The sequence below is a fragment of the Columba livia genome, chromosome 12 (genome assembly GCF_036013475.1).
Source record: "Columba livia isolate bColLiv1 breed racing homer chromosome 12, bColLiv1.pat.W.v2, whole genome shotgun sequence".
NCBI classification, from domain to species: domain Eukaryota; kingdom Metazoa; phylum Chordata; class Aves; order Columbiformes; family Columbidae; genus Columba; species Columba livia.
The window spans coordinates 284,011-308,549 of record NC_088613.1 but is presented as its reverse complement, the minus strand read 5'-3'; the positions used below and the strand labels follow the sequence as shown (position 1 = coordinate 308,549).

The 24,539-nt window shown below is 53.4% G+C and overlaps 1 protein-coding gene across 8 annotated transcripts; it reads right to left on the bottom strand.

Annotated features, from left to right (window-relative positions):
• Positions 1 to 924: 924 nt before the first annotated feature.
• HEPH (hephaestin) lies at positions 925 to 24,474 on the bottom strand. Of its 8 annotated transcripts, none has more exons than XM_065077300.1 (23): positions 24,294 to 24,474; positions 23,918 to 24,006; positions 21,713 to 21,803; positions 20,756 to 20,934; positions 18,474 to 18,718; positions 17,604 to 17,816; positions 16,874 to 17,053; positions 16,191 to 16,445; positions 15,483 to 15,651; positions 14,179 to 14,318; positions 13,037 to 13,168; positions 12,252 to 12,463; positions 10,556 to 10,706; positions 10,084 to 10,296; positions 9,090 to 9,300; positions 8,726 to 8,865; positions 7,799 to 7,930; positions 6,766 to 6,872; positions 5,782 to 6,007; positions 5,019 to 5,158; positions 4,478 to 4,640; positions 3,424 to 3,456; positions 925 to 2,000 (listed from the first exon to the last, which is right to left on the bottom strand). In XM_065077300.1, the coding sequence occupies exons 4-23, from the start codon at positions 20,914 to 20,916 to the stop codon at positions 1,756 to 1,758; spliced, it is 3,468 nt and encodes a 1,155-aa protein (XP_064933372.1). In that variant the 5' UTR covers positions 20,917 to 20,934; positions 21,713 to 21,803; positions 23,918 to 24,006; positions 24,294 to 24,474; the 3' UTR covers positions 925 to 1,755. The 8 variants fall into 8 exon arrangements, with proteins under 8 accessions (XP_064933372.1, XP_064933373.1, XP_064933370.1 ...); XM_065077301.1 differs by having other exon boundaries at positions 20,756 to 20,952; positions 21,713 to 21,797; XM_065077298.1 differs by having other exon boundaries at positions 21,713 to 21,797.
• Positions 24,475 to 24,539: the final 65 nt, after the last annotated feature.

Below are 24,539 nucleotides of genomic sequence, written 5' to 3'. Positions count from 1 at the left end.
ACAATTACTCCTTTGTCTCAGCATGGGCTCAGGACACTTTTTAAATCTATTTTTTCCACAAGCCAAAGAGAAAACGTTTCCTGTGCAGCTCTTCCTTCTGCTGACAGCGCTGCTACAAACCACCCAGGACTGGGTAAACCTCCAGTTTGCAACGGCAGCTGAACCAGAGCTGACAATAAGCAAAGAGCACCCATGTTCAGAGCTTCATCAGCCCTCCAGCTCCTCACCAGGCTTAATGAAGTGTAATGAAAGGAAATCAATGAGCTCTGTCCCCACTGCCAAAGGAAAGGCAGCTGGAAATATGTGCGACCCAATATGAATTGAGCATGATTAAGTATGTTATAACTATTGTTCTGAATAAAATGGTGCTGTTATACCTAAATAGCCTACAGCAGTCACTTGTCATTACAGCCATTTAGCTGGCTCTGCTTTAATTGCCTCTGAAAGCCACCCAGAATGGATTTCTTCTACACCCTTCCCTATTTAAAATCAGGGACAGAAATATCCGAACACCAACCTGCATCCATTTAGATAATGGGGATTCGGTGGGTGAGCCAGGAAGACACAGATGTTTTCTAGGGACCCACTTGGTACCTGACGTGCAGGGTGACACCATGTGGCTGTGTGGCTACCAGCCCGCAGTGTGGGCTACCGAGCTGCAGGGTGGGACATGGGCTGCAGCCCACAGCCCAGCCCGGCGGCTGCAGGCAGCTGTGGCCACCAGAGCAGCTCAACGCAGCCGATCCGCTCCGCGCTGCTGAATGGCACCGGCACCGTGGCTTTCTCCTTCCGCGCTGTCGCCACATCTGCCTGGACAGAACGGCCCTTGCGCTCCCTGACTTTCTGTCCCAGCCATAACTCCAGCTCACACAGGCCTGAGCCTTAGGTTCAGCTCACAGCAGTGGCACAGCAACAGCTCAACGGTGGAGATCACATCAATACAATATATTTGAAAGCAAGAGAGCAAACCACAGCGCAGCACAGCCCAGCGTCCCTGTCCCTGCTGCAGGAGGCGCCGAGGCGCAGCCCAGGCGCACGGCCCGGCAGAACCGCCGTGCGGGGTCACCAGGACCCTCTGCAGCTCTGGGAGAAGCTGCTGCTCCCACACAGGACACGGATCCTGTCACCAAGGCACGTGGCCCGGCGTGCCGGGGGCAGGAGGACGTGTCGCAGCGAGGCTGGTGGCGAGGCACAGCTCCAGGGCACCGTGACATGCACTACCCTGGATGCCCATCTGTCCAAATACTCATCAAAAAACAGCAATCCAAATCTAAATTAACATTTTCTCTTCTATATTCTTAATTGATTCACAAAAATGAAAAAATTATCTTCCCCTCTTCAGACTAATTATTTAAAGGCTCACAGCTCCTTGTGAGACAATTCCCAGCTCAGCTCTGGCAATGGAGCAAGACAGGAATTTGGCCTACGCGTGTCTGCTGGGAAGGGCCAAGTGGAGTCATTCTGGAGAGAAGAAAACAGGGGAAATGTCTCCACCCTTCCTCAGGGGAGAACAGTATTCTAGAAGGACACTTTGTTACACATCTTCAGTCGGTTCAAAGGGTCCTTGGGTCTCTCCTGGACAGACCTTTTCTTTCCGGAGTGCTGAGGAGAATACATGAAGAGGTCAGGGCTCCAGCTTTCCCCCCTCGGCTTCTAGAAGTACAGTGTACGACTTAAATGACGCCCCAAAATCCTTGCTGTGGACAATGATCCAGCCTTGCCCCAAGCGCACAGCCTGAAGTTTGTATGTGGCTTTTATAGCGCCGAGTTCTTTTTAGACATCAATTTGAATCCATCGTCCAGGATGGACCTTCGATTGCGCCTCAGCCTCTTCTGTCGCTCCAGATAGACGACCGCTCCCAGGAGGAAGCAGGCGACCAGGAAGAGCACCAGGCCCGCGATGGCCAGCGTGATGATGGTGGCCTCCACCTGCCCTTGAGCCAGCTTGGATCCAAAAAGCCTGATCTTCTGGGACTCATCTGTATCCTCAGGTGGCAACTCTGAGAAACAAACAAAAATACAGTTCCAATGAGAGCCAGAAATTCTACAACTAAAAGGTTCTGAGAAATACAAAAAGAGAACAAAAGAAAGACCCAAAACAAGTCACAGAAGATCCAGTTGCTGTCCATCCAACAGACCCCCATCCCCAAGGCCACACAGAAGTTGGAGAACAAACAGTTCTTTCCCTAATCCACTCTGCCCCAGGACCTCAGCCCGTCTCACGGCTGCTGGGCCCGATCAGCTAACCATCGCTGCTCCCGCCAACGAGGGAGGTGGCCCGAGGCCGCGGGGGACTCGGTGGCTGGGCGATGGAGAGAACGTGTGTCCAGACGGGGCTGCTGTGTGCCCCCCGCCCCAAGCCCCGCACGCGGCTGCTGCCCTGAGCACCTTCCAGGGGTCCCCCCCGAGGCCCTCCCGAGCTCCCCTGCCTCCCGAGAAACGGAGCTGTTTGCACAGGGACAACTGCACATCGCGGTCCCGCCTGGTGAGACACGGGCTGAGGGCAGCATGAAACTGAATTATTTGATGTTGTCACTACTGCTCTGACGCATTTCCTACTCTTCTTTACACGCGCTTTGAGTAAGGGAAACATTGTTAGGAAGGAAATGACTGAATTATCAGTAGAGAAAGACTGAAGACTTGTAGGTCAAAGGCTGCATTTTCAGCTGCTCTTAGATCAGCCCAGCTGGATCCATTCACAGCAGCTGAAAAGTGGAGTTGTGGAGAAAGATGAAAAAAATCCAGGAAATAAATCATCACCATAAACTATTCAGATGTTTCCCAGAAAATTTTAAAGGGATCTTATCTACTACTCCCCTTCTCCCTCGTGCTGCCTGACCAAATGTCTTCTCACATCTGTTCTTTAAAATACCTGAAACGCCGGGGATATGTGCTCAGGCTCTTCACTGTGGAAGAACAGGGCAGATGTGCCTGTTTACCTGCTGACTCAGTCCCTAGAAACCACCGTCACTGACTGACTGTCAGCGGGAGGACAACTCACCTTGGGTGCCCCTTGGGTTTTGATTGAAAGAGATAAGAAAAATAATCTCCTTTGCAGCACCCTCCTTCAAAACGCTTTGTACCTCTGCCAGTTCCCCAGCGCGCACACGCCTCTGAAGATGAACCCACACAAACCAGTACAACAGGACACGGGGCCACTAAACCTTTTCACCTAACGAGGTCCAACAAGCCTAACAATCCCAGCCGCCATGTTTTTAACCATCAGAGCAGACGTGGAGAACACAAACCAGCCAAGCTGGAACCCTCCCGCCACCCCCGGCAGCCGCAGCGCAGCCGCAGCGCAGCCCAACGGCAGCGAGCGCGCCCGCGCCCTCCCCTCCTGCGGATCCAAACTCCGTGCGGACCCGAGACGTCCCTTCCCCCTCACACAGACAGCGCCTCGCGGTGCCACGCACACCGTACCTGTGCTGGCGTTCACCACCAAAAGCACTGGCTCTGAAAGGAAACAAAAAGAGGGTGAGAAGGTGCTGGGCTGGAAGCAGCAAGTCCAGAACACGGTGTTTGGACGGGATCGGATCCGGAGGCAGCGCGGCTCTCCAGGGGCTGCAGGTTCTCTTCTCTCCTGTCAGTGTTTCCCCTCCTTGCACAACACCACGAGTGGTTTTGCGTTACCTGCTTCCAAAGCAGACCTGCTGCTGCACGGCCCTCCACGGCCTTTGAAAGGGCCGCACAGAGCCCCACAGCGCGTGGGGCTGACCCGGCCGGCAGCCACCCGTGTGCCCCAGCAGCACTGCGGGGGCAATCCGGGGGGCGAAAGAAAGATAAAAAACCTTGTGGGTTGAGATACACACAATTTAATACGTGAACGGTGGCAAGGAAGGGCCAAAAAAGCCCAAGTGATGCAAAAGCACTGGCCACCAGCAGAAAGATGCCCAGCAACAGCGACTCTGGAAAAAAACCAACTACCCGCAGAGAGACAGACCCTGAAGGGCACAAGCACTGCCCAGCGGCAGCCGAACCACGGGCGTGCTCTCAGCTCTGCTTTGGTAACAAAGCGGAGCCACAGCACCGCGCAGGCTGCGCGAGGAACACTGACTCCATCGCAGCCAGAGCTCGTACTGACCGTCCCTCACCTCTGAGCACCCTCCGGCACTTCCTGCTGAAACGAGAAGCCTCCGATGTGCATTTAGAGCACGGGTAATGTTCCTAATAAGAATAATTACTAGCTGATGGCTGAACATTGCTTCTCATACACAAGCTAAAATAAAACTCATAATAATAATGTAGGCAATATAAACCTCAGAAATCACTTTGTTAGTAATTCCAGCTGCAGGTATTACCATGTTCAAAGGGAACATCTTAAATTAATGGTACCTAAGTACTGCTAACCGCTCAGCTACCTGGCTGTTTATGGTATGTAAAGGAGCTCTAAGTGTGATGCAAACACTCAGTTTCGCAGCAGTAGCAGACAGCACAGTCAGATGTTTTATGGTCACAACCAGTGGCAGGTCCCTACCTGGTCTGGGCAGGACGGTGAAAAGCGTCTCCATGCCAGCGTGGATGTGGTCAGACACGTGGCAGTGGAGCAGCCACGTCCCGGGGTTCCCGACCAGCATCTCCACCATCTCAAAGGTCCCAGGGAACAGATCCACAACATCTGCTCGGTAGCTTTTGCCATTCTGTCACAGAGAAAGGAGAACGTTAGCGTGCAGCGCTCCGCTTCTTTTCAGACAAAAAATTCCGTCAGTGTCACTGGAAGCCACTTCAGTACTACTACAGTTTGTAAAAGCCCAAGAAAAGACTTCAAAGAGCAGCTCCAGGCCTGCAGCTGGGAAAACAAACACTATCTGTAATGCCTGATCCTAAAAAGGGTTAAACTAGACATAGCACAATGCAGTGGCTCAGTGAGTCAGATCCGGATGCGTAAAATCCCATCCCTTTCCTAGTTGGGTGAAGATGCTGTGAAGTCATTCAAAAAGTTAAAGTTGGAAAACTTCAGACAAAAGTGATTATATCAGTGGTCACTCTCTGCTTTATCATCAGCAGGACAGTCTCACCTTGTATATGAAGGTCTCGGCATGAAAATGGACTGTGTGGACATCAATCTCCTGACCCATTCCCAGCAGGTACCAGTTCACCCGTTCGCCCTGGAACATGGTCAGCCCAGGCAGGTTGGAATAGAGCCTCCCATTGATGGCTGTGCAGTAAATAACACGCAGAGAGCAGAAAAGGCTGTTACTGAAGTGTTAAAGATGCTGAACCACCTCAGGAAAAACATGCGGGACAAGTTAGATACTGCAAAGCTCATCCAGAACCAGAGCATCAGCAGTTAGTGTCTTCGTGTGACAGACCCCAAAAGTCTGTGTCTCTCTCTCTCCAGCTCAGCTACTTATCCACTCTGTTAACTCAAGTCTCAAAAACTACCTCTTGCTGAAAACCTGCAGTCAGTCCGCAGAGATGGTCACTTCTACAAGTTAAAATGCATAAAAATGGCCTTCTTAGCCCAGTGATACGGAAATACATATATATCTAGATACACATAAATCTCTGAACAATTTACTTGCTGAAAAACAAAACCAGGTAAATCCTATCAACAGGCAACCCTGTCATTCTGTGTCCATCAAAGATTTGTGCCAATTATGTGCAGCAATATTGACAACAGGCAGTTAATTCCACCCGTGCCACTGACAAGGGAACAGATGAGGACATTCCGCAGGAGCCGGGCTCTCGGGTCAGGGTGCCTGACCACTTAAAGGGGCCAGACTCAGCATCAACTTCGCGTAGATAGCAATGGGTGCTCAGGTGCCTAACGGGTATTACCGTGCATTTTGTTGCTTTCCAGAAATTTGTCATCCAGCAGGTTGATCTCCTTGTGACTTCCCTTAGTGTAACGTTCCACATTCTCCTCCAAGTACCAGGACTGGTTTTCATCAAACACCAGGAACAGCAGAGCGAACTCCCTCCTCACGTCCCTGCCGAGCCCGTCAGCCCGCAGGGCCCCTCTCCGGCAGATCTTGAGCGGCCCGATCAGCCCGCTGTACACATCCTGATCAGAGCGAAGGAGAAACCTCTGAGGCAAGGATCTTCTCACCCTCCCTTTTGTGCGCAGTTCTTTGCCTTCCAGCAACCACATTTTCTGTTCCCCGCACCACCCCGCTCAAAACAAACGGTGCTAATGTCTCAGCACCCTCACTGGTGAAAATCAGCTACCCAAGCACAAGAGCAGAGACCACAGAGGCTCTTTTGAATGCAAATCTGAAAGTCATAAACATGAATGTTTTCAAAATATTCCCCACTCTCTGGCTGCAAAAACATCTGCAACCTGAGATCAAAGGCAACGATCTCGGGGATGAACGTGATGGTTTACTGCAGGATCCTTGCGGCTGTTTGCTTGTGCACCAGTGCTACGGCAACTGATCCTGGCAACGCTCAAATCTTTCTCCTTTATCCATGAGGCCTAATTTTGAATGGTTTCCACCTTTCCAGATTAACTCTATGGCGCTCACCAACAGAAACCAGGACTGACAGGGAGATGTTCTCATATGCTGCAAATAGCTGAAGGAAGGTCGGTGTCAAGGAGACAGTGGAATTGTTTTATGAAGGTTTGTGCTGGGAAAAAATACGGACAAACATCAAGATAAACTGGCAGGATTTCCTCTCCCAGGAGAACACTGGACATGTCACCAGATGGTTCTTCTGCCTCTCAACTGGGTCAGTCTCCAAATTGTATCCAGCTCCCATTATTTTCTAAAGGGTGTGAAAATTGGTCTGACTGGGCTTTTCTGGTTCTAGCTTCTATTTTACCTTCACCGGGTCCACCGTGGAGTAGTAGATCCAAGGAACACAGGCTGAATCATTTGGCCCCGGACCAGATCTCTCAGGAACCTCCCACTGGTACGTCAAAATGTCCCCTGCGTGTCAGAGAAGCACCATCACCACCAGTGTGACGCTCCCGCAGTCTGCTGAGCGGCACACAAAGCAAAACAAGGAAAGAGGATCCTGTCTCCAAAGCACAAATTCAGTTCTGATTTTGTCAGACATCCTTCTCCAAGCACTGAAAGGCAGGATGGAAGCTCCTCTCCCACAGGTCACGGGACACACATCAATTATCTGGTATCAGCACAAATCCCTTTTATCTGCACCTTTGCATGTGGACCTGACCAAGGAAATTCCACCTCTCTTCAGTACAGGTGGAGCCTGAGATGATCTTTCCCTCTTTGAAGTATATTTATGAAGCTTATTCAGATTATTTTTTTTCATTATTATTTTGCATATCAGTAATAGGTTTCAGAAAGACAGGGCCCAGCTGAACGCTGTTTGTTACTCAGGCAGCCGGTGCGAGTTGAAGGGGACCAAAAGCTATACAAACTGGTGTCTGGATTGTGAAACAAACTGGTGATTTCATTCAGTGTCCTGGCAAGCAATGGTGCATTTATCCTATTTCATGTTATTTTCATACTATTGTGCACATCAGTACAGATCCCAAAGAAGGAGGACAGGGCCACCAAGGGCTGCCCGAGCTGTGAGGAGCTGCCATCACCTTCCTCCATCCTACAGACAGACCTGGGGGATCCAGAGATGAGGCTGCACATGGAAAAGTTTGTGCTACAGTTATCCTGGAAGCCAGAGCAGAATATGAACAGCCCGGGCTGCTATTCCAACACAAATTGTATCTCTAAACCCACGGTGAACCTGAAAGACCTGTTATTGTTTGGTTCCAGTTCTCTACCAGAAGAAAACCTGTACATCTAAGCCCGCTTAAGGAAGCCAGTCGAGCTGAAGCCCGAGTTAGCTCTGTAAGCCCGCACAGGCACAGGGCTGGCGAGCAGGGACTCACCTGGGTTCGCTGCTGGCACCGGTCCCGTCTCCCTCTCCAGCACCCCGTGCGCGTGGATGGAGTAGGGCCGGCTGGCGTTGTTCTTAAACACGATGTTGAGAATATCTCCCACTTCCGCCCACAGGAAAGGACCTTGAGGTAGGAAGAATGTGCTCTGAAATCCGCAAACACTGCCAACGTATCTCCTGAGGATATTTCCTCCTCTCTCCCATCATCTTCTCCCCAGAGATGTTCCCCTACAACACTTATGATGCTCCCTTCCTCTTCTCTACTTTATCCCTACCTCCCAAAAAAAGAGATGGAGGTCAGTCCCAATTCGAGTACTGAGCTTCACAACGCAGGTTGTTTAACTGTGTCCAGTACAAGTAAGGCTTGATTTCTGAATATGGCTATGCTAAATTTCAGACCAGTTTGATCGTACTTTGCTGCTGTCTTTAAAAATATGATCATATTCCATTTGGCCTGACAGTGCAACAGTGAAGAGCCGCAGCCTGTCTGGAATGGCACACAGTGCCTCAGCCTTGCCGCTCTGGCACCAGAGCCCCGAGCCCCCACAGGTGTCCACGGTCACCGCAGTGGGCTCCTCCACCGCCAGGGCCTGCCCGTTTTGCCCCAAAAGCATTTCTCACAGCTGCAGATTTTCATGCGCTTCTCAGCCTGGTCTCCAGCAGTCAGCAGTCACTTCTGTTCTACAGCCAGAGAAATGCCCGTGTGAAAGTGCTTTGCCCAAGACAGGAAAGTAGGTTTGCGCAAAAGCGGGCACGAGAATTGCTGCCCCAATGCTGGCAGACCTGGGTGACAGTCTGAACTTCTCCCCACTTGCAAGCACCACAGATGCCTACGGATCTGGGAGGCCTCCGGATCACAGCCCGTAACCACTGAAGTCGCTGGGTGAGCGGCTGACGCACCCTCGGCTCGTATCCTTACCTAGGATCCCAAGGTGTTCAGCACCGTCTGTCCTGACCTTGGGGGTCTGGAAAGTCCCGTCAGTGTACTCCCTGTAAACTGCTTTCTTGTACCTGGAGCCAAGCAGTCCGTTCTCGTTGCTCAGAAATACGTCGGCGTAGCTGAGAAATGCAGAAGGAGCACTGAGATACCTGAAAGCTCAGGAGGAACCAGTAGCTACCCGGGGGGGTTCACTAGGTGCTTTGGCTGCAAAGGGAGACGCGGGGGCTGCGCTCCCGTCGGCAGCACCACCACCAGTGGCACAAAGTGGCCAAGACACCTGAACGGGCTTCACCGAGGTCTGCTGGGAACCGTGCCAGAGGCCCCCCCAGCACCAGGGCTCTACCTCTCCACGGAACCGTTGTGCCGCTCCCTCTCCCAGCTCCGGTCAGGCGCGTAGTCCCACTCCACCTCCTCGGCCACGATGTAGTACGTCCGCACCCCTTTGTACTGAGGGGCAGGGGCAGGATCCCTTTTTCCACACTTAGAAACGGAGTAGCGTTCCCTCATGCCAGCCTGGTAATGATTGCTGGTCTGGCAGTAGATCTCAAAAATCCCTGAGGGAGGCAGCACAAACAAGGAAATCAGCTTTTAAAGATCCCAGGAAACAGCTGCTTCCCACACAGAGCTTATGACATGGCCCACATCAGTATCTGCGTGTTTGTTTAGGGAGTTTGGTTGCTACGGGCTGGGATTAAAAGGGGTTGTTAAAGAAAGCAAGCAGGAATGACACAACAATGTCCTACACAAAAATCATCTCAGGAGGCTTTCTTAGGCAATAACCAGCCTATTAGATGTGAAGAAACCAAGAAAGTGAGGTAATCACGCTACCACTGCTGAGACAGCGGTTCAGCAGAAGATCCAGCCTGTGAACGCCGAAGGGGAGGAGAGGACCGGCAGCCGAGGCCACCGCACTGTGCGATGAGACGGTGTGACGTGCCTGTTCCGTGAACTGGGAAGACTGGGTCTGTCAAACGTGAATCTCCCCAAGCCACAGACAGGGGAGTTAAGCACTGGCAACTGTCTGCTACTTTATTCTGGAAGACACGTTAGTGTGCGTCACAGGCAGCAACGTCCACTGGGGCTGCTACTCCAGGTACTTCACGGAGAGCGGCAGCCTAGAGAATCAGTCTGGGACAATATGGAACAAGATCCTCTATCTCCTGTTCTCCTCCAGAATCAAATGCAAATACAGGACCTGTGGCCTCATAAATGGGACCAAACAGGATGTAAAGCACAGCTCGCACTGTAAGGGTTTACACTGTGCTGAAGAACCAGCCACAGGAGCAAATACTGCAACAGGAGACTTCTGCTGCCCAGTCACACGTGCAGGCACTTACCGCAGTTGTCGGGCCGCATGAAGGCGGTAGCAAACGTGTGGGGAAACAGATTGGTGGAATCCCGCCGCATCCCATTAACCTGCAGGGTGTTTCCCTGAAACACAGCTCCGTGCACATCCGCCTCGCTGCCCAAGCCCAGAAGGTGCCAGGACACGTTGTCTCCTTCACAAACATTCAGCCCAGGCAAGTTACCAAACATCAGTCCGTTGATGGCTGCAAAGGGGAAAACAATCAACTCTCCGCAGGCAGATACCAGCCAGGAGATTAATTCTGCCTTTGACAAGGCAGGCCTGCCACCGGAAACACAGCTTGCTCGTAACTCACCGCGACCGCCCTCAGACAGCTGCTTGTCCCACCCGCTGCCCCCCGGACCGCAGCCGATCCAGCGCAGCCCCCAGCCCCGGCTCCAGTGAGCAGGGCCCCGGGTCCCGCGGGTCCATTCCTGCTGCCCGCAGAGCGCACCAGCCCGTACCGTGCATCCTGTTCGACTCCTCAAAGCCATCGTCCTTCTTTACAAAAGTCTCTTCCATCTTCAGATAGTACTTTATGTTTGCATTCAAGTACCAGCTGAGGTTCTCGTCAAACACACTGAAGAGAAGGTAAAACTCTTTGTCGATTCCTTTCTACGATATAATCATAATGATGGCTGTTAATTTTTTAAATGAATCAATTAACTATCCTTACAGTTAAAGCCATTTGGTCTGGCTCTCGTGTTCCTCTTCACCTTAACTTGGTTCACTGAGGGCCAGAGCTCTGTCCCTTTACTCGCATTGAACGTTCCTCTTTTGTCCCACGAGAGGCACCATGTCTGGATTTTCCACGATATTTCACATGAGTAAAGCCATCAGAACTCAGCCCAGGATCTGAAGCCGCCACGTCCTTCCCCACAACCCTGCTCTCCCGTGGAGGTTTCACTGCCCGTCCCCAGCAGACCTGAGATGGGAGCCGGGCCCAGGGGCCAGGCTGCTCCCGCCCTTCTCCTACCGCAGGCCTGGGCTGGGGACTTTTTATTACCCTAAATCCCTGAAAACATTAATTCTCCTAAGAAATGCATCCCAAAGCACGGTGTGTTTCCCCACTCAAGGCACACGCCCGGCGTTGTCTGCACTCAGCGCCCGCGGGAGCTCGCCCTGCAGGACTCACGCTCCCGCCGCAGCGCACACATGCACCCTTCCCAATCCTTAAAGGCTTGCCTGAGATTGTGGAGCCACAATTGCTGCCCCAGGCGATTCCTCCGTGTCCTGCCTTTCCAAACAAGTCTGTCTCTCTGTTGTTTACACCCTTTCAATACCCGCACGTGTTTGATCACCATCACAGCTTGTTCACATTGTGAGCTGTATACATTCACAAGCCTCTCTGCTCAGAAGATTCATGTTTCCACCCTGTAACACCCTGATCTCTTCCGCACTCCTAATTTAGGCAACGGTGCCAGCACTGAGGGCAGACAAGCAAACTCCTCGGGGCGTCTCACGGCAGCTGCTCCCCGGCTCGCCACCACCCGATGGGCACCGCGCGGGCGGGCGGCACCGGGCTGGTGTTCTGCGCCCACAGTTTTTCACAATAAGGCTCTGCTCATCTGTCTCGCACTTTCCCAGTATATTAATTTACTGCCTTCCCTAGACTTACTGTCCCTGAGCAAAATTCCAAGAGGCGGGTCTGGTTGCCCTTCAGATTTCACCTCTCTTTCATCAAAAGCATAAAGTCAGAGATTTTCATATGCTTTTATGTAGTCAGCTCTGATTGAAAATGAAGTGATCTTGCAGAAGAAATGAGGCTCACCCAAACCCCAAAGCAATATACCACTCAAGCACACCACCTGTCAGCAAGTGAAAATGTCTTTCAATGCTTGAGACTGCAGTGAATATCCCACGGGACTCTGACAGCAGCCCGCTACGTGAGACTCAGGACAAAGTCACTTAAAGTCACATCCAAGGCACGGTTGTTCAGCCACATTTGTCCACGAGCTTTAAGCAGAGCCCAGAACACACCGGCCAGCCCACCCAAGACCACCACCCGCTCTGATGTTAACGTGCCTCGCGGCTGCAACTCCGCTCTCTGGACCCACACTATCCTGTCTTGTTTTCATTACGTTCCTTCATGTTTCGCTGATGCTCCCTTTCTCTACAAGAAAACAGCCTGCTAAGAGCGCGGCAGGAAAACCCCTTTACCTGTTTGTTGTTGTCATCCAACGTGCCCGGCCTGCAGATGAGCAGAGGCCCCACCAAGCCTGAGCTGGGGTCCCTGACGGGGTCCACGGCCGAGCTGTACATCCAGGTCAGGCAGGGAGGGTCGCTGGGGCCGGGCCCAACGCGCTCCGGCACGGCCCAGCGGTACGTGAAGTTGTGCAGTGGCGCCACAGACACCCCGTTCCGGGACAGACCTTCGAAACAGAGATTGGCGCGGTTATTCCCAAGGTCCCGGTACAAACTGTTACACCTTCTTACCAGCTGCATTCATACCGGGCTTTACTTTGCTCACCAAAACACCCGGCATGTCTGAAGTGTGATATGGGTGTGTTTATAAGCGCATGGGAAGATGCTCTTAGGATCGTGTAAACTCCACCATGCCATGGCAGAGATGGGCATGGCGACGGGAGGCAACAGTGAATCCAGCTGCTTCTCCATTACGAACACTGGAAGCACGAGGTTTTCTAAGCTGGAGTGCACTGGGCATGTTCCTCTGCTCACAGGGTCCCAAACAGCTGGAAGTGGTCTGAGCTTCGGTTTGCAATTCTCGTCTGGAACAGCTCTGCCCCTGCCACCCTCCCTGGACACCAGCTCAGGGGACGTGTCCTTCGGCGAGGCCTCGGGCAGGCTCTGAGGACCAGGCTGGCTTCCAGCCACAGGACATCCCGCCCTTCCTGGCTGCAGAACCCCCGGCACAGAGCGGTAAGGGCTGCAGAGCTCCACCACCAGCAGCAGCTTTGAGTTACTCGAGAAAAGGAGGCACAAACCATCGTGGTATCGCATCCCTTCCCATGCTTTCCCATAGGACACTCCATGAGGCTGGATGCTGAAAGGCCAGGAGGCTTTGTTAACAAACGTCACCAGGATGGTGTCTCCAACTTCAGCTTTGATCACTGGACCTACACAAACAGCAGAGAGAGCACGTTGGCAACAGAGCAACTCCCCGGGTGACCAGACACGCCAAAGCAGCCAAGGCCACCTTCCACCCGGGCCGGGAGGAGCAGAAGACGCAGAGAACAGTGGGTGAGCCCATGCACTGGCACTGCCTGAGGCTGGCCAGCCCTGACAGGGCGAGCAGGGGGCTGACAAGAATTATCTGAAAGCATTTCAGGTCTGCAGGAAAGCTCAGAGGCTTCAGGCATTCACAGAAGGAGTAACAAAATGGCCAGATGTGCTGAAACGCCCTCGGGAAGGCCCATGTCTCTCACTCACCTACACAAGGCCCCTCAGTTCTAAGACAGGCGCCTTGGGTAGGTGTGTGGGATTTGGCGTGTAAAGACGGGTGCGAGATGCTCTAAGCCCACGGCTCCTCCGTGAGCCCCTGCCCAGCCAGCGAGAAAGGAACCACCGTTCTTTCATGTGCCCATCAGTCCCCACCAGCTCGTTTCTGGCGTCATTAGGTTATCGGCCATTGCCAATGCAGAACACGGAACCACGCCCATGTGCTTCCACCACGTACACCCCAAAGCCTTCATGTGGGATTCATTTGCCTCTGCACACTCTTCTCTCACCCTTCTTCACCGCCCTGCTGTTGGCTGGCTATCGCAGAGAGAGCACCCGCTCGGGAGAGGAGGATTTTTGTGAGAAACTGGGGCTTGGACTGTGCCTTGAGGATGCACACTCAGAGGCACGTAACCGTGAGCTCTCAGTGCGAGCTGTTCAGCTCTAGTTACAAACGCTGTAGTGTGTCCCTCCACCCTTACTCCGCAGACTGCCTGGCGGAAAAGCGATCCCATCCATTCCAGCATTCCACATCCCAGGTGTGTTCCCCTCGCTCTTGAGCGTAACTGCAGCGAAACAGGTCTGCGCCCCTCCCTGCCGCAGACGGGAGGACCGGTGCAGCACACCCAACACCAGCATCGTCCTCACCGGCACTGAAACAGGATTTATGCTGCCAGATGATTCCTACCGAGTATCCCAAGGTGTTTCTCTTCTTCTGATCGCTGCTTTTCCTCACGGAAGCTTCCGTCTGTATATTCTATATACTTCGCCTTCCAATAGACTCCTCCAATTCGGTAGGGGCTATGCTTGAAAAACTGCTCTGCAGGGCTAAATGCAAAAAGCAAACCAAGTCACTTCTACGAAAATCAGTCCTGTTCTCCCGCTCCCTCCCCACACCTCTGACAACGCCAGCAGCATCTACACGTCAAGCAGCTTTTCAGACAAGGCCAGTGTCTGTGGTTTGGAACCAGCACATCTTGTCTCTGCAAAGCCCCTTCATCCTTCAGACTGATCTGCCCGCTGTGTTCGGGAGCTCCCGTGCGCACAGCCCCGCGCTGAGACAGCGCGTCCCGCGGCACCGGTCTGAGCCGCAGCTCCGCGCGACGGGCCGGGGAGGGCGGCGAACAAAACCGCGGAGCAGCAAATGGAAAGGTGGTGCTAAAGCACTGAGCTCTTCAGAGGCCAGGGGACAACTGCAATCGTAACTGAAAAAAAAACAAGCAACAGCTGTATAGAAAGACTTATTTCCTCCACCACCGCCCTGTCCAAACACAGGGACGGACAATGTGCCTTGCAGGAGAGGCACCTTGGTGACGCGACCAGCTCACAGACCTAAGGAGCTTTCAGTTCTAAGGTCTATATGAGAGCTGCTGCATGGCTTTGGGTAAATCATTAACTTCTCCACCTGAAAGAGGTATATCCTCTCCAGCAGCTTCCCAGGGAAGGGAATGGAGAGGGAGGAATGCCTTTACTTCAGTCAGACGAAGCCTGAACGGGAAAGCATTCAGCAGCTGCTATCACACCCACCCGACACGTGGGATGGAAGGCTGTGGTCCGGGTCACTGCATTTCATTTCCTAGAAACTGCTCGCTGCAGCAAGGCTACACCAGAGCGTATCTGCAGGCCAGCTCTGCCCCCCTGTGTCTGCTGCACAACGTGCTTTCCTCACCGCTCATCAAATACCCGGATCTGCTCCCGGTTCGGCACAGCCAGCAGAAACAAAGCCCGGAGACAGATGTGGCAGCCCATGTTCTGCATCAGCTGGGACTCCTGGCAGCTGTGGATGAGGTGTGAACCCAGGACTGCTCAGAGCACAGTCCGGCCACAGCAGCCTGCATTTCCAGATGGGATGATCTGCCTTCCCAGGAAATGCTCTCCACGCCAATGGCAGGCATGTATTTTGCTAACAAAGAAATGCCACATTTGCCTTCGCAGCCTCCCCGACACGGACCAGAGGCTCCAGACATGCCCCGGCCCCCAGCACGCACCTACCTGCCCGCCTCACTCAGCCGCTTCCCGCTGCTCGGGTCCAGCCCCGAAGGTCCGTAGTCCCACTGCACCTCCTTGGCCGCTATGTAGTATTGCCGAACTCTCCCCGCCAGCCTGGGTGCCGGAGCTTGCCGAGAACAGGGCCGGACTTCATAGAGCGCTGCCATCCCAGCTGTTTGAGACACAGGAGAACATGAGTGCTTAACCCCCTCAGCCAGTCTGACCAGGCAACCACCACACTCCTGCCTTCCTGCCACGAACCAGCGTTTTTCGTCTCTTGTCCCAAAAAGCACACGGCCGGGAGAAGACAATTAGGTGGTTCTCACAGCCAGGAGGTTTCTGTGTCGCTGAGCAGAGCGCCTGCCTTAGCTATTGGATGTGATGGAAGCACGGACGGAGGACAAACAGCCCCTGCTGTCCTCAGGTGCTCCAGGCAATGTCCCAGGCAGGGGCTGGAGCTCAGAGGCACCGCCTCACCTCAGCTCTCAGCTGTACCCAACCCACTGTCTCCACCACTGACCAACACAGAACATCACACAGTGGTTAAGCCATCCCCAGTAGGTCTGGCCTGCACGTTAGAAAAAAAAAAAACACTCAGTGCATCCCAATTTATACAAGACAAGGAATCACTCCCTTCAGCCAGGGACATTGCAGTGGGATGCTGCCCACAGAAGGCACTGTCCCCTACCACACCGGGAGGCCCTGCCTTACCTTGTATGTGATCGTTGACCTGACAGCTCAGCAGCCACCTCCCGGGGCTGCTGGGGATCATGTCTGCCGTCACAAAGGTGGCTGGGAAGAGGCTGGCCACATCTGTCCTGTGGCCGCGAATACTGAGCGTTTCTCCATGGAAGTAGGCTGTATGAACATCCATTTCATTGCCCATCCCAAAGAGGTGCCATGAAACATAATCCCCAGCACACATCGTCACCTCAGGGAGGTTCCCAAACACATAACCATTAATAGCTGCAAAATCAAGCAAATAAAAACTGGAGATTAGAAAAGGGGCCTCCGGAGCTTCTGCCATTAGGTCACAGCACAGACACCTGGAGGACAGACCTAACCAGAACTCATCCTGCTCTCCTTGTTCTGGGAAACCCAGCTCCACAAGTCACTCCTAGCACAAAACGTACTCACAGTCTTCAACCAGCTAACACTCACTCAAGCCGAGGATTAAATCAGGACACCACTCCGTTTCTCTGGAGCTGCCGCAGGGTCACTGTGATGATGTTCGCCCAGCACATCCTCTCAGCCCTCGCCGCTTCCTTCCCCTCTGCCCACAGCCCCACAGGCAGCAGCAAAAGTGCATTTCAAGGTCCCAGAGCACTGGGACCCCGGAGACAGAGCCCGGAGCACCTGGGCAGCGGCAGTGGCTTCACAGGGGCGACACTCACCGTGCATTTTGTTGCTCTCTTGGAATTCCTCATCTTCTTTGTCTACGGAGCCTGGATCTGTGCAGAACGATGCAATGTTCTCATCCAGGTACCAGCTCAGGTTCTCGTCCACCACACTGAACATCAGAAAGAAATCAATGTCCACATCCTGGCGCCTCTGAGAGCTTCCAGTCAGTATTCCTGCGGGGAAAGAGAAGATGAACGAATATCCACCCATGCAGAAAAGCTGATGTCAGTCAATGGATTAAAACACCAATAGAAGAGTAACTCTTATCGCACAAATTAGAGACAGATGCTTTCCCCACCGTCCCGGCACAGCCCCCTGCAGAGCTCCAGCAGTCTCCCTCTTTTCTAACACAGGCTGCTAGCAGGTTCTCACGCCCGAGCGGCTCTGCCGCTGCACGGCTGAACCACAGCACCCTCGGTGTCCTGACTCCTGCGGAAATCACACAGTCCTCAGGTTTTCAATACACAAACTAGGCCTTGGACAAGATTCCTTCTTTTAACACGGATTCAAAGAGCTCTCTCATGTCAAGAAGCCTCCAAGCTCACCTGCCCAGGCAACGTAATGACCAGAACTCAGATTCTGTCTTCTCCAGTCAGGCTGCATTTCCCAGGAAGCCGGGAACTGCCCAGCAAGTATTTTCTCATCCTATCTTTGCTCAAGTCACCACAAAAAGCTTCACAGTATGAAACTGCAGCCCTCAGCTGCCTTCTCTTGCGTTTTTACCTTTTTTGCATGTAAGTAATGGCCCAATTAATCCCGATGCAATGTCCTTCGGTGCATCGATATGAGAGTGGTAGATCCAGGTCAAGCAGTTTGGGTCATCAGCAGTTGGGCTGTGATCTTCAGGCACAGTCCAAGTGTAGGTGTAATTCCCTCCTGGGAAAACAGCATCATCCTTCTTCTGATCCTGAGGGGACATATCGGGATACAGGGATCCTAGAACAATTGAGCAACCACAACATCCATTCAAGAAGAGCAGAGATGTCCATACATGTAACCTTACACAGAGCTGCTCGCGTTCAACAGAGCTGCATGCATATACTTGGGTCGCAGATTTCAAAGTGAGATTCAACATCCTGAAGCTGAAATAGTGTATCATCATAATTCTCTCAAAGAGAAACTGAGGCATGGAGCCACTGCAAGGCGACTTGCCAGTAAACAGGTCAGCACAGTCAGAACGATGATTCCCATTCTGCCTGTTGCCTTTAACCCTCCCATGTGCCACAGGCGGCCCCTCTACAACCTCCAGAGCTGCTTCAAACAGCAGATCTTTGCTCTCACGCTTCACCATTCTTGTGAACCCCCTGAAGCACCTCACACTCGTGGCTCTTGTACTACAGCAATACACAAATACTGCCTGCAACCCTCCCTCCTGCAGCACTCTCCACTTGCAAGCTTTGGTGGTTTTTCCAGAACTCCAGCAATCTGCGCTGCGAACGGCGCTGCCCGGGTCAGAAACTCCTCGCAGACGCGCCAACCCGACACCAGCAGACTTCGCGGAACGCCCACGTGCAGCTGCTGCCCCGCAGCACCGCCCACCCCTGAGCCCCCCGTGGCTAAAGCCCATCTCCTTTATGGCAGTGGCTCATTTACCTTCAGAGTCCTTTTCGTAGAACACACCATGAGGATGGACTGTATATGGTCGACTAGCAAAATTTTTTAGGTGTACTTTAATGGTATCTCCCACTTCTGCTCGGATGATGGGCCCAAGGAACCCCAGCCAGCCGGGTTTGGGAATCTCGGTGGTGTACGTGGAGTCTGTGTATTGCTTATAGACAGACTTCTTGTACGTGCTTCCCACCCTGTCTTTGCCAGGCTGCAGGAATGTTGAGGCCTTGCTGTCAAATTCAGAAAAGGGAAAGGCACCATGAGTCACACATTATATCAAACAGCTGGTTGATAACACGACAGAGTGACGATGACACGCAGCCTCCCCAGGTGAGCCCAAAAGCTCTGGCGTTACACAGGCCCTGCTGTGCCCTCCCCATCTGCAGCCTCCTCCTCCCCCTCCCACCGCGCTGGTGAAGCCTGTGACAGAGACGGGAGCGCTGCCCGCCGGACCCGTCTGCCTTCCCAGCACGTGAAACAACGGGGACGGCGGCGCCCGAGCAGCGGGTGAGCCCGGGGCCACGGCCTCGGTCCTGCTCCCGCGCACCCCCAGACGGGGAACGGGAAGGGTGGGATCCTGACAAACACGGCGCTGATGCGGGGAAGAGCAAAGCCCTCCTCATGCCTGCGCCAACCTTCACGGGGCTTCTAGAAACTCGCTTCAATGCCTTTGTGGCATTTGCAGCTCAGTCACAAAAGAGAGGGGGATTCCACTCTAAAAGATGATTTTCTACTAAACAGCTTCTGAGTTCCTCACAGAACGGCAGACAAGTCAGGCAGGTGAGTACCCAGCATGTAACCAGCCTCCAGAGTTAAAACCTCACACAGGTACTAAAGTTCAACTCATGAGTGTATTTGCTCTTTATGGCTAATTCTTAGTAGATAAGAGATGAATCATGGTCCAGGTATTAGTGGGACTGGCCTGAATGAAAACTGAGGTTACTCCCTATCCTGCCTCAGCATCAGTCACCCTTCGGCGATCCAAGCACTCCTGAAATACAGGCAAGCTCTGACGGTACCTCCTGGTGACCAGTGCAGACCACAAGGCCACGCAGGGCTGCAGGGCGCCGGGCTCCCGGTGCGGCGGGGCGCTCACACACCGTTCATACGGCACTTGCAGATCTGCCTCCTCCACCCAGCGTGCTTCTTCCCAACAAAAACACAAGTTCTGTAAGCACCTAGTACCTCTGTCCTCCAGAGCACTATCACACCATCTCCTCATGACTAGCAGTTTGGTTTCTGCAACCACTGCGCAAGTAAGTCCCATTGGCTAATTGTTTGCAGTGAAAGAACAGTTTTTAAACTGCTTTTAAGTTTAATGCCCTTTAATTCAATTCTCTTCAAGTACTGCCAGAGAAAGCAAACGTAACCCGCTGCATTCATTATCACTGCAGGACTCAGTGACAACATCTTCATTAATCCTGAATTTTGGATTCTCTGTGAGCTGATTCGTCTATTCAGCATCTCCAAAACCAGACGTTTCCAGGCCAGCTGACAGACCGTGACGTTTCCCCGCGAACCCTCCTCCTCCCGCCGTGCTGCACCCAGCGACGCGCGCAAACCCCCGCGTCAGGGAGCACGGAGCGGTAACGACAGAGAGCAGCTCCCGAAATACGGGTTGTTTGCCATAGAGAATGGGCAGAAAGAAAAAAGCACAAATGCCTTTAAAAAGCTGTGGAAAGCCACACAAAAAAACCAACTAAAACCACCATCACCCATACACATTGGAAAAGGGTTTGGTGTTTTGAAAACTAAAAACAAAGCCTGTTTTTGTAGTGACTCAAAGTACTTATTGCAGATCCCAAAAACAAAAATGTTTTTCAAACCACCCCTAACATTTCATTAAGGAAGTTCCATCAAGTCTAAGACTCGAAATTTCATTCAAAGGAAAACAAGCTGGCTCTGTGGAGTCCTTCACAGAAGTGGAAAGTCCCCGTGCCTCCGGACACACAGGCTGATCAGCAGCTGGAACCAAGGAAAACGCAACCCCAGGGCAGAACATTGCGCAATCCGCTCTGCTCGCGCTTTTACTTCCCTCCAGCGTACGGGCCCTTGATGCTCCATTAAACCGACCATTCATTCTCCCATTGATACAGTTTCTATGTTCCTACCATAAAACACGTTAACCATTAAGCTCATAAAGACCAGACATCCACCAGACTGTGCCTCTTGCTTGCTCAGATGCCCCAGAACGCTTGCAAAAAGTTCCTCCTAAAATGACTGTTTTAAGGCAGACCCAGGCCCGGTTCTCGCAGAACTGCACGTACGTGTTGTGTGCGATGCTCTGGTTGGCGAGGACGTTCCTCCCCGTTGGCGCGTAGTTCCAGGCCAGCTCGCGGATCCCCAGGTAATAGACGCGGGTGACACCTCCGGCAGACGTGGGCGACAGCACGCGGACGGAAACCAGCAACAGCCACAACCACCCCATCGCAGCCCGAGGTGACGGCTGTTGAGGGGGTGATGCCAGTGGGGAGAAAAGAAAAAAAGGCAATGAAACAGCAGCAGAATATTCTATGTGGTTTGAAAGTACTGGACATCGAGAGAGTACGGAAAAGAAAATCAGGTAAAAGTCCTACTGGGATCATTATTCAAACATCCGTGGGTCCTGAGACAGAGAGCTCACTCCCATACCAAAACTAACACACGAGGAGGGTGGCGGTTGTGCCCTGCTAATCAGTCCCCAGTACCACAGGTGCTGCTCTCGGCACAGTCTGATTAACCGTGGGGTATTTTGTGCGCGCTGCTCTTCCAAGCGCTCCGTTCCGCGGTGCTGAGCAGACAGCGCTCGCCCGGCGCGGCCGCCCCGGCGGAGCGGCACGCAGCCCGCGGCCGCCGGGCAGAACGGGCGCCTGCAGAGCGCGGGCCGCGGGCCCGGGCGGAACGCGCTGCTCACACGGGAAGAGCAGGGGACTGGTTCTCCACCACCCCGGTGTCCCAAACCACCTTACAGGACCACATTCGGACCTCAAGGAAGCAATCCCGAGCCAGTATCTCTGCATTTTAAACCGTTGCCAAGATGTCTCTCTTCTACTAAGCCACCTAACGAAGTGTGATTTAGTCACTACCAAGCAATTTTAAATGTTAACTTATTTAAAGACTGCTCTTACAGAGTGGTTCTCCGTAATCCCAGAGAGATCTCAAATGGGCTGCACAAGGCTTTTCTGCTTAGTCTAGTTCCATTAAGCATTTTCCCCATGATTTAGACCACAAAGTAAGGAGCTTACTCATAAAACTTCCAATCAACTCCAAGGTTGGTGTGAATAAGCACCAGAAATACTCTGAAGATCCAGGGCACGTTGCAGAAGTTGCCTGAAACTATCAGAATACAGTTTTGTGAATACAAGTTCAAAGCGCTACCTGTATGAAGAAGAAACTGAGGCAACATGGGGCAGCAGAATTACACCAAAGGACAATAGCTTAGGGTTGAACTAAATAAAAAACCATATGAAAATGCTTAAGAAAGTTCTCATCCAGTGACCCAATTAACAAAGCTGGATGCAAGCAATAAACAAACTGTCATCTAAAACAGACGCCCAGCTCTTGAGACAGAAACCAGCAACTTAGGAAAAGTTCAGCAGAGGGAAACAGAAAACAAGAGAATTAGAAAAATGTGACCTAGCACTTAAAGGAATCCACGTTCATTAACGTCAAATAGAAGGGATTGCGACATAACATCATGTCAGACACGGAAAGGCTTTTCAAAGAGGTTGTCACTAATTTTCCCCTGTCTCCGGTAACAGCACCATGAATAGCTCAGGTTTATTTGCCAAGCTGGATGTCGTGCGAGCTTTCAGCCCGCACAGCATTGCGCCACAACAGCCTTCCCAGCAAAGCTGGGGAATCTCACATCCCATACCCAGCACGCAGGAGTCAACCCCAGCTCACGGCAATGGACAGATACCTTCCAAACACACTGTGCTATCCTCAGAAACCAATGATAATCGATCGAGTATTACCGATTCTAAACAGCCATTACATTAAGAAGTTGAGAGAAAGCAACTCTCAATTTAGAAAAACCTTCTTTCCCTCCTTTCTTGGAAGGTGGTTGTAGGTGTCTGTGCAGGTCAGAGGCACTTTTGACCCACCAGCACAGCTCTGCTCCAGCAGCGAGCCCTTCAGAAGGTCCCACGCCTGAAGAACGCGGGTACAGAACAGCCCTTGCCACGGCCCCAGCAGAGCTGGGACAGGGACAGCTCAGCGCCGCTGCCACACACCGTCCAAAACCCCACCGACCTGCTCCTGCCGCTGCTCCCGGGACTGAAACCCCTGCGCTCCCCCGCTCCTCCAGCGCCAAAGGCGTTTCAAACCAGGCTGCTCGGAAAGCTGCACCCGTCCTGTGTCACACGCACATCCCGTCACAAAAAAGGCAGTGGTGACAGCAACCAGGAAAGATCAGGCTGGCAGTGCCACAGCCCTCAGCCCGAAACGTCCCACCCCGCGGGCACACGCCCTGCGGGAAGGGCAGCGGATGCTCCTGACGCGGCCGGAGAGGTGTCACCGCGGGCGAAGTCCAGAGGAGCAGCTTCCCGGGAACAGCGCGCCCAGTGCGCGCGGAGGGCACCCCAAGGACCGCGTCGGCCAGCCGCCGTGGGCTAATCTTTATGTCCTCTCATGTTAAGGGGTTTTACAAGCAGTATCAAACCCTGGGAAAGGGCAAAGCTTAGACTTTATACCAAGGACGAACAGCAATTCAAAGCCGGTTGTGAAAACTGCCTACTCAGACAAACCCCCGCTGCATCAGCCCGTGATTTCTGTGTGGCAGAGTCCCCGCTCACCACATGAAAGCTCCGCACTGCAGCATCAGCAAGCTTATCAGATAAGCCAGACTGGACCAGAAGTCACGGCAATCTGAATGCCTTGTGAGCGTGCTCTGGCGCCGAAATAAATCAAGAAGGTCTTTGGGACAGCGTTACCGAGGCTCTACAAGAGCCCCGTCTGGACCTCCGGCTGGAGTTTGGTGAAGACGTTGCACAGACCTCTGGCAGCTCTCAGAAACAGCCAAGCAACGCCCTCCACCGAACACCGACCCTAACGATCGATTGTGTTCTCAACATTCTCTTCACAGGGATTAACCGTCACTCCTTTACTCTACTAGTGCAAGCTGAAAGAAATCAACAACCTTAGATTATTTTCAAAAAAGTTAATCTTTCTTCAAAATGTATACCTTGATTTAAAAAAAAAACCAAAACAACCCAAACTTCGTATTACATTCATCCCTAAACCTTGTATTCAAAGCAGAATCCTCACTCCCAGGACTTCCTTGATTCATTGGCAGCACAGCAACTGCGAACGAACAGAAAACCACATTCGGTGTGCTCGGTATCAGGGCAGACAGACCGAACGCAGGTCCCTTCCTGGCACCCGCCTGCAGAGAAACCGCTGTCCGAGAAAGAGGGAAAAAAGAACCGAATGAATGAAAACCACCTCACCGTTCCGTGCGGAGCGGGCGAGGACTCAGCCGGGCGACATCTCCGGGAGCCGCGGACGGTGCTGCAGCGCCGCGGGGACAAAGTCTGGGCTGTAAAAAGGGGCGAAGCCTCAGCTCAGCTCAGCTCAGCCCGGCCCGGCCCGGCCCGGCCCAGCACCACCCGCTCCCGCCCGCCCGCCGCACTAGACCCGCACCCGGGGCCCCGCCCCGCCCCGCCCCAGCCGCCGCACCTGCCCGCCCCGCCCGGTTCCGGTGCCGCGGCCCAGCTCGGCCAGGGGTTCGGTTCCCCGCTGCGGAGAGCCCCAGAACGCGGGGGGAGCGGGGCGGGGCGGGGCCAGAGCGGCGGCACGTGGGGGCCGGTACGCGCCGGTACCTACCTGCACCTGGCAGGCACGGCACGGCACGGCACGGCACGGCACGGCACGGCACGGCACGGCACGGCACGGCACGGCACGGCACGGCCTGCGGGCTCTCCCCGGGGACGCGCGGGGTGGGGCGGAGCGGAGCGGCCCCTTTAAGGCGCCCGTGATGTCACGTGGCCGCGCGCCGCGCTCCCTGGGGAGAACAACAAGAGTCACGCTCGCAGCCGCAGGGCGGGGCGAGCCTGGGGGCGGGGCCAGGCG

What these genes read in the sequence shown, in the direction of transcription:
- HEPH (XM_065077300.1), bottom strand. Translation starts at nt 20,916, where the DNA reads ATGGGGTGGTTGTGGCTGTTGCTGGTTTCCGTCCGCGTGCTGTCGCCC. An exon ending in CCACGGTGGACCCGGTGAAG is followed by an intron (nt 6,008 to 6,765) that starts GTAAAATAGAAG and finishes CGCTCTGATCAG; the next exon opens with GATGTGTACAGCGGGCTGAT. An exon ending in CACCGTCCTGCCCAGACCAG is followed by an intron (nt 3,457 to 4,477) that starts GTAGGGACCTGC and finishes GTTTCCTTTCAG; the next exon opens with AGCCAGTGCTTTTGGTGGTG.